Below are 9,085 nucleotides of genomic sequence, written 5' to 3' on the forward strand. Positions count from 1 at the left end.
ACGTAAAACGCGTAGTTCTCAGCTTGGCGAACAAAACATGGAGGAATTAATACAAATAGCTCTTGCTGATTCTAATGGGACTATAGCTATTTAATTAGCTTGAAACCAGTTGATCACGCGAGAATTTTAAGAGACATGTTAGATCTAATTTTTACCTCTCCGGGTGACGTATGTCACGGAGAGGTTCTAAAATCGACAGCATGTCTGTGTGTGTGTGTCAGGCTGTTGTTATTGGCTTACGCCCCATGGGATCGCGTTCGCAGTTTTCGAATCGATGCAAATGTGTGTGCTATTACTTTGGGTACGTTCAGTAACGAAAATCTCAAGGAAATCGCTGTTTTCTTGATGTTTGGTTCATGGGCTCGAGACGTCACAGTGACATGAATGGTTGTTGAACGGAAAAGTGACAATTTGAAGATAGCGCTGTTTTAGAAAATGGAGTTGGGGTAACGTTTTACGTTACGAAGCGCAAGTGGCTCTTTTCAATTATTAACGAGCTCGCATATAATGAAATTGTTTAAGAAATTATGTCTATTTGAATGGTAGAAGTAGTTTTGTAAAGAAAACTAATACAATTACTGTAAGAATAGCATTATTGGAATTTAATTTTTAAATCCCGCGCCGACTATTCGTCTGTCAAGTGTTCAACAGTGAAGCGCTACGTCACGCCATCAAAAAAACCATATCGATTAGATGGTTCTTTTGATGGATAAGCGCTGAGCATCATGACGTAAAAACCGGAAACGCGAAAAAGCGTACAGTTGGGAAAATCTAACATCGCTTAGTAAGCGCTGTCATCAAAGACGGTTACTGAACGTAACCTTTATCTGACTAGTCAACTGTCCATTCCACATCAGACTTAGAAATAGCACACGTCCACTGGTCCAAAACCAGTTTATTAATTGCTTGGACTAGTTTTTTAATTCAAAAAGTGGGGGTTATTTGTCCTCGAGACCAGTTTATTAATTGCAAATCAATAGGAGAACAAAGGCTGGGACCACTCCGGAGACCAGTTTATTATTTAGGACGCTAGGGGGGTCACTGGTCCCAAGGACTAGTTTAAAAATTATCCTTATTTCTAAGTCTGTTCCACATGCGGCACCGTATCTCTGCCAATGTACCTCGCGCACGCCCCTACCCTTCGGTAGGCGATTGCTAAGTGCTGCCGCGTAGCGCCATTTCATTTGCATGAGAACTAGCTTCTATTTTTAAGATAGAGGGAGCGCCCTTTACAATTTCGTCCAGTACGACCCTACCTAACCGCTGAGGATGCTGGGAGTATTACGGTGCCGTAGGTGGGTGTGCACAGGCAATGCTATAGGTATGAGGGTTTCCACTCCATTTCTCTCTCTTTCAAGGTACCTCATTAGTAGTTCTTCGTCTTGAGTTCAAGCTTTCAAGGTTTCTTTATTGCGGTATAAGAAAAAATACACCCTTTAATATCAGGGCGGCTCCCTCATAAGCGCAGTTGAGGTGTTACGTAGCTTGCTCGATCACGCGCATCACGACGCTAGCTGCTCGCGCTACTGTAGCGCGTGTCGCGCATCGTCCGTTCGCCCGGATCGACTGGGCTATGCCCGGAGTTTGTGTCATTTTCCTTTTCCCAATCCAATTCTCATCTTTCTGCTGGCTCTTGGTGAGTTTGGACGTGCGATCATGTGCGACGTATTTTGAGATTAAACTTTTGCAATGTCTGAATGATAGTTATTATATGATAGTAAATATTCGTAAAAGTTAAAAGTTTAAATATTTATAAACGATATTCAAGTGTTAATTTCTTCCTTGAATGATCAATAAGTTAGATTACAATAGATTTTTGAACGTCCGAGGCTTAAGCTTCAAGTCGTCGCCATGATGCCACATCCACCTCCACGTGGTTCTTTGGAAGGGTCTGAAATATACTCTCACTTTAATTGTGTGGGAGACGCTAAGTTAATGGACCAAAGTATTTTGAACGACAACAAAACTATTTTATTATACAAAAAAACTCCAAAAAAAACTACAACTCTAGTCGCTTATCCTTTCGCTACGAAAATTACATTGACACTGAAAAAAAGAGAACGCGAGAGTCGTTCTTTTCGTTCGAAGAGGTGATTTCCCCGTTTTTCACGCTACCGTTCTCTCTCAAAATAAAAATATATAACGAAGTTTCTTAAAGACAGAAGTCCATAATAATACATTTACGTATAATTCCTTACACTCCCCCCATGAACGTTTACGTTCATTTATTCATTTTAATGCTTTTTTGTTTTTCTTTTTAATTAATTTCAAGGGGGTAAATCAAATTTATTGCGCGCCTTACTATAGCGCCTTTTGCTAATTTTAGAGTACAAGATCGTATTTTTCCGTCCCTCCCGGGAAATATTTCTTTAATCACTGCCAGTTTCCATGATTGACGAGGCATATTTGAATCGCTCAGAATCACGACTTTTCCTTCTTTAATTAGATCCTTATTGTCACCAATGTTACCCGAGTGGGCCTTATGGGCAGATCTTAATTCTAAGAGATACTCCCTCGTCCATCTCTTCCAAAAACTAGTTTTCAATCTATCCTGGTACAAAAACCTTTTTAGTACCATATCTCTAGTTTTAATTTCTACGGTTTTGTCCTTAGCCATCGGCGGCAGTGAGGTCAATCTTTTTCCAACCAAGAGATGCGCTGGGGTTAGAGGGACGGGTTCTAAAGGGTCGCTAGTCTGATATGTTAATGGTCGTGAATTTGTTATTGATTCGATTTCCGCTAATATCGTACTTAATTCTTCGAATCCTAGTAACGCATTTCCTAAAGTTTTCTTTAGGGCGATTTTTACCGTGCGCACCATTCTCTCATAAAAACCCCCCCACCAGGGGGCACGCTCGACAATGAACTTCCATGTGATTCCGTGGCGACCAAAAAACTGATATACCTCTTCTTTCTTTATGTTTTTCCACAACCCCTCTAAATCTATATTGCCCTTTTAAAACTCTTTGTATTGTCTGAATAGATAGTTCTACAGATTCCCCTTCTAGAAATGAAACGTCTTAGCGCTAAAATAAAGGCTTCCGTACTAATTTTTGACACTAATTCCAAGTGCACCGCTCTTGTTACGGTACACGTAAACAAAGAAATATAAGCCTTATATTCCCGTCCCTTTTTTTCTTCTCCTCGAACGTACAATGGACCCGCAAAATCGACTCCAACTACCTCAAAGGGTGGGGACTCAACTACCCTATCTTCTGGCAAAGGGGCCGTTACTTCATGAAGGGGTTTGGCTCTCCAAAATCTGCAAACTAAACAATGGTTCAATCTTTTCTTAATTATCGGTCTGCCACCTAAAAGCCAGTAGTTGGAGCGAATTTCGACTAGGGTTCCCGCTAAACCAGAATGGAACAGCTTTTCATGTACCTGGTCAATTAACAATTGCGTAAATCTATGGTTTGGTAAAATTACAGGATGTTTTTCTTCTCTAGTTAACAATGATTTTTGTAATCTACCCGCTACGCGTAAAAGATTGTTCTCATCAAAACATGGTTTCAAACTCGCTAAATTAGAAGATTTTCCAATTTCTCCTGTAGTATTTAGTTCTTTGATTTCCGCTGGAAATTTCTCCGCTTGAACTTCCTTTAGCCAGAATGTTTTCGCTTCGCTTATCTCGGTGGTGGTTAAGGGAGAAAGTACTCTTTCCGACTTGTCGTTTTTTTGCGCGTTTTTACAAAATCTAAATACCCACGCGGTCACTCTGAGCACGTGATGAAGACAGCTATGGTTGTCTAAATTTAAAATTGGTTCCGATTGCTTTATCGCGCACGCTAATTGATTACCTTCAACGAGTTGTGATTTTCTTGTATAAGCGGTCACAGTTTCTTTTTCTGCCTCGGTAAGCTCTTGTTCAGCCTTTATTGGCCATTCATCGTTCGCTAATGATAACCAGATCGGCCCATGCCACCAATGATCGCTCTCGATTAACTTCTCTACGGTTGTACCGCGCGTGAGCACGTCCGCTGGATTGTCATTTCCCGCTACATAACGCCATGCTTTGGGGTCGCTTATGGTTTGAACTTCGTGTAGACGATTCGCTACGAAGGGCTTTCTTTTTCTCGCTAGATCTCTAATCCAGTAAATGGTAACTTGTGAATCTGACCACATGAATACCTTGTCATCGTCGAACTCTATTATTTCACGTATTCATTTAATTAATCGTGCGCCTGATAAACCCGCTGTTAATTCAAGCTCTGGTATAGTCCTTTTGTTGATGGGCGCTGCTCTAACTTTCGACACCAACATTCGACTTTCGAATTTCCCGCCAATCGCGAGTACCCGAACGTAAACAACCGCGCCGTACGCGCTCTCACTGGCGTCGCTAAAACAGTGCAACTCCTTTTTTATTATCTCCCCCTTTTTTAGTAGTCCGCAAGAATGACGTGGGGCTGAGATTTTCTCTAGTTGTTTTAGCTCGTTGCACCAATTTTGCCATTTTATGACGTGGTCGCTCATAAGCTCATCGTCCCAATCTTTTCCGCTGAGCCAAATTAATTGATATAGCATTTTAACTCTAACTGTGAAAGGCGTGATTAACCCGAGGGGGTCATAGATTCGGCTAATTTTAGGACTCCGCGCTTGGTGTTCTGTACTTTTGGTAGGTCGCTAATGATGGATTCGACGTTGAACGTGAACGTGTCGCTTTCGGGTATCCATTTCATTCCTAGTATTTTCAAGCTTTGATTTTCGCTGGAAATTAGGGATTTTTCGTGTTTTTCGCTGGTATCCCAATTTTCGTTTCTGAACAATTCATTAAGTTCTTTTGAACTACTCTGCCATTTGATGAACTTAGCAGCTTTCGCTAATTTCAGGGCTGAAGCATCGTCATCCTCGCCTAAGGTCAGGTCATCAACGTAAAGCTCAGAGTTTAAGGCTTCGACTACTTCCGGATATTCCTCTTTGTATCCCTGAAGATGGTATCTGATTGTCGCTGCTAATTGATACGGGCTGGATGTGACCCCAAATGATATTCTGGTCCATCGGTAAATGATTGGCTTCGGGTTTAGATGGTATTTTGATGGTTCGTTATGCCACAGAAATCTGACGGCATCCCTGTCTTTGGGCACTAGTGATATTTGCAAGAACGCTTGCTCGATGTCTGCCACTATTGCGACACGCTTGAATCGAAATCTAATTAGAACTTCCAGCAATTCGGGGTTCATGTTTGGTCCGGGAAGTAGGCAGTCGTTTAACGATTTCTTTTCCTTTTCATGTGACGAGGCATCAACCACCATTCTAACTTTCGTAGTGGATTTGACCTCGTTAACCACTGGTTGATGGGGAGCGTAGTAAACTACCTGTCCCTCACTCATAACTTCGTTTTCCCTTACTTTTTCAATCATCCCTTTACTCTCATAATCCCTCAAAACGTCTCTATACCTAACAAATAATTCAGGGTCTCTTTCAAAACGTCTTAGTAGCCCCTCTAATCTCTTTTTTGCCATATGATAATTCGAGTCTAAAGGTGGATTCGCAAAGGCGCTGAAAGCTGAAGCTGAAAGTCGAAACTGAAAGCTGAATGAAAAAATCAGTTTCAGCGGACTCTTTCGCAAAGAGGCAAAAACTGGTTTTTTAAAGCTGAAGCGCAAAGCAAACGCTGAAAGCAGGCTGATTTTAAGTTTCAGCCAAGATCAAACCGAGGTTGATCTTTCAGCTTCAGCGCCGTACCACGTGATGCCAAGAGCCAATCAAAAAAGGGGGCACTGGGGTGACGGTTTTGAAATTATTTACGCGGGTATTTTAAAACGGTGAATATCGTGTCTCGTTATCTTGAAAATGTTTTCTGTGAAACAATTAATTAAACAAGAAAACGATAACAAACAGCGAAAAATATTTGAGAGAAGAAAATAGCAAAAAGGATAGAAATGAGATAAAATAACAATATTGTGGAAAGAGGTTACAATAAACAATCTAATTAGAATAAATTGGAAAAGTAGCAATAATTTCAGGTTAAAACATATCCAATTCAGTAATATTTTGGAAAAGGGAGAAATTTACTCAGTTGATAAACCTTGATAATAACCAAAACATGCGCACATTTAGCCACTCATCTATTTTTCCCCATTAACAGCCAAGGCTTATCATTTGATAATCTCCTTCAGTTTTTCTGTTTTTCCAGATGGGATGAACCCACCAACGGTGCTTTTTCCGCAAAAGGTTTTGGGTTCGTCTTTTTCGTTTCAAAAGTAATAATTTCTTTTTTAATAATAATAACAGCAACAAGTTCCGATTCACCGACGTCATTTTATTTCTATATTTTTGTGATGAATCCCTAGCGGTTGTTAATATAAACTGCTGCTTTGCGAAAGGTACAGCGCGAAGCTTAAACTGGTTTTTGAAGATGAAACTTTTTTTTTGGAAAAAAAAGCGCTCAGTTTTTTTCAGCTTCAGCTTCAGCTTTACGCTTTTTGAGTGGTTTCAGCGCCTTTGCGAATCCACCTTAACTCTGGCTTCTCATCTATCCAAGGAAGCTGAACTTCATATCGGTTGTTTTCAAACCTAACGCTCTTCTCAAACTTTTCGTTTGCCAATTGACCCAAGGGGTCCTTAACCTCTCCCGCTGGTTCGCTAATTCCTATGCTTTCTAAGTCCCAAAAAGCTTTAAGTCTTTTGTCTAATGGATCCTCTTCCGGATCTACTAAGGTTATTTTCATGGCTTGCACCTCGTAATTGTTATAACCTTCGGTAATAATGTTGGCCATGTTTGCGGAGGTACTAATAGGTCCTTGGACCACCCACCCAAACAAACTATTTGTCGCTACCAGTGCTGGACTTAACCGCTTGTTTTGTGTATAAATAACCTTCCAGTAGTAATCAGAGCCTATCAATAAGGTTATATGGTCATTTTCTTGACCTTCGCTATCAGCCTCATCCGCTAATTTTAAATTCCTTTCGTTTAATTTACTTCTGATCTCTGAGTTTGGTATTTTTATCTTCGCTACGCTGATCAATGGTGAAGTTATAGCTTCTATACAAGTACTACCCTCATTATGTACGCTCTTTACTTCCAGTTTTACTCTTTGCGATTGCAATACAGTAGGGTTACTTTTTCCAAACGTGTTCACTTTTACCTCTCCCCTACTTATTTCGTCCAACTCTAGTTTTTGGGATAGGTCCTTGTCAATGAAACTAGCCTCGCTCCCCCCATCTATTAAACATCTCGCTTTTATCCACCCATTTTTTCCTTTCACTAGAACTCTAGCAGTTTGAAGTAAAATTCCCTTCTGAAACCCTTTATTTCTTGACACCATGCTAACTTGAACAGCAGGTGTTTCTACGGTAGCTACGCTCTCCTGTCTTTTCTCGCTGTCATTGGGTTTGCCGGGTGGTTTTTCGCACATCGCGACATGATGTCGGCCATTACAGTCAGAGCATTTAATCCTCGCCCAACAATCTTTCGATAAATGTGGGCCTCGCATACAACGAAAACACCACCTCTTTCTTTTCAGTAGCTCTTTTCTCTCGGCTAGGTTATATTTTTTGCAATCTTCGGGCCTACTTTTGTATTCCTTGTTATTGTAACGCTCTGAGGGGCCTTTACCTCGTAGAGGTTCACGTTCCCTCGCTTTACTTCTAGATGATGAGTCATCAATATGGAGCCTTGACAATGCTGCACTGCGTTCGCGGCTTTGTAAATCTTCTCTAATGAATTCTAAGACCATTTTAATATCCCAGTTTTTGCTTGATTTATTCGCTTTCGTGTACGCTAATCTAATCTCGTTCGGTAACAACCGTAAAATCATGGGACAGAGGAAATTTTGAAACGAGTTGGGATTTACTCCCATGTTTTCCAGGCTCCTAGTTTCTACCTCTAATGAGGAATATAACTTCCTTAGGCCTACTATGTCGTCGGCATTTTCCACCGCCGTAACAGTTAATAATTTATCTATGTGCGCGTTAGTCAGGGCGTCTTCTTGGCCAAAATTTTCTTTCAATATCGTTATGGCCGCGTCGTAATTGGCCTCCGTGGGTGTAAAACCCTATATTTTTAAAGCCGCTTCGCCCTTCAGATAGCTCGTTAGAAAGTTAAATTTGTTTACCTTGTTCATATTTGCCTTGTTATGAATGGCCGATTCGAATTGGGTCCAAAATTGAAGCCACTTCGCGCTGTCTCCGTCAAATTGTTCAATTTGTAACGTCGGTAGGTTGACTTGAATTTCGCAGGTACCGCTCGCTGAGTTGCCCGTTGATGAAGCTTGGACAACCGCGCTTGTCTTAGTAATCTCTTGTTTTATCTTGGCTTCAAGTCTTGTCGAGATGGTGGTAATCCTGTCCTCGAAGTCTTCTACGCTTTCTATTTCGGCTTGCAAATCAGCAAGAGGGGTTAAGGCTTCAATATCCTCGTTTAACGGTTCAAGATGACCACGTTTCTGGTTAATAATCGCTAATATGGTCTCTAATTGAGTAATATCCGCTGGCGTTGTCCATAGCAATTGATCCGTTGTGTCCTCTAGTTTGACTATGACTCTTCTTAATACCTCTCTTTTGAGTTTCGCTCGGTTATACTTCGCTTGATCTTGGGGATTCATTTGGCCCTCGCCATAGCTGTTTTCTCCATTTTCGCTCATTTTTACGCTAATTTTCTTTCTTTCGCTAATTATTGCCGTTCACGCTAATCCAAAGGTCCCGGGTTTCGGCACCATGAAATATACTCTCACTTTAATTGTGTGGGAGACGCTAAGTTAATGGAGCAAAGTATTTTGAACGACAACAAAACTATTTTATTATACAAAAAAACTCCAAAAAAACTACAACGCTAGTCGCTTATCCTTTCGCTACGAAAATTACATTGACACTGAAAAAAAGAGAACGCGAGAGTCGTTCTTTTCGTTCGAAGAGGTGATTTCCCCGTTTTTCACGCTACCTTTGTTGTATTTTAAAGGGGGTTTGAAGCCCCAGGGGTTGGTTATTTTCCTTCTTTTGGGCTCTAACGCTCTCGGGTTCTCTCTCAAAATAAAAAATATATAACGAAGTTTCTTAAAGACAGAAGTCCATAATATTACATTTAAGTATAATTCCTTACAGGGTCGAGCTGGCAATGTTCAACAGCCAGTGTTTTGAAACGAGT

The 9,085-nt window shown here is 40.8% G+C and overlaps 4 protein-coding genes across 4 annotated transcripts; all 4 read right to left on the bottom strand.

Annotated features, from left to right (window-relative positions):
* Positions 1-1,763: 1,763 nt before the first annotated feature.
* LOC149646220 (uncharacterized) lies at positions 1,764-2,821 on the bottom strand. The gene is made up of 2 exons (XM_089850301.1): positions 2,378-2,821; positions 1,764-1,781 (listed from the first exon to the last, which is right to left on the bottom strand). Exons 1-2 carry the CDS (start codon positions 2,819-2,821, stop codon positions 1,764-1,766), a joined length of 462 nt encoding a protein of 153 aa, XP_089706427.1.
* Positions 2,822-2,943: 122 nt separating this feature from the next.
* LOC149646221 (uncharacterized) lies at positions 2,944-4,524 on the bottom strand. The gene is made up of 2 exons (XM_089850302.1): positions 4,194-4,524; positions 2,944-4,148 (listed from the first exon to the last, which is right to left on the bottom strand). The coding sequence occupies exons 1-2, from the start codon at positions 4,522-4,524 to the stop codon at positions 2,944-2,946; spliced, it is 1,536 nt and encodes a 511-aa protein (XP_089706428.1).
* A 26-nt stretch (positions 4,525-4,550) lies between these two features.
* LOC149646222 (uncharacterized) lies at positions 4,551-5,462 on the bottom strand. Its single transcript, XM_089850303.1, has one exon. It carries the CDS (start codon positions 5,460-5,462, stop codon positions 4,551-4,553), a length of 912 nt encoding a protein of 303 aa, XP_089706429.1.
* Positions 5,463-6,471: 1,009 nt separating this feature from the next.
* LOC149646223 (uncharacterized) lies at positions 6,472-8,585 on the bottom strand. The gene is made up of 3 exons (XM_089850304.1): positions 8,058-8,585; positions 6,517-7,997; positions 6,472-6,475 (listed from the first exon to the last, which is right to left on the bottom strand). The coding sequence occupies exons 1-3, from the start codon at positions 8,583-8,585 to the stop codon at positions 6,472-6,474; spliced, it is 2,013 nt and encodes a 670-aa protein (XP_089706430.1).
* Between the last annotated feature and the right edge of the window lie 500 nt (positions 8,586-9,085).

Source organism: Phalangium opilio, unplaced genomic scaffold (assembly GCF_054372755.1).
Source record: "Phalangium opilio isolate 3A_F unplaced genomic scaffold, DU_Popi_V2 ptg000089l_1, whole genome shotgun sequence".
Taxonomy (NCBI): Eukaryota; Metazoa; Arthropoda; class Arachnida; order Opiliones; family Phalangiidae; genus Phalangium; species Phalangium opilio.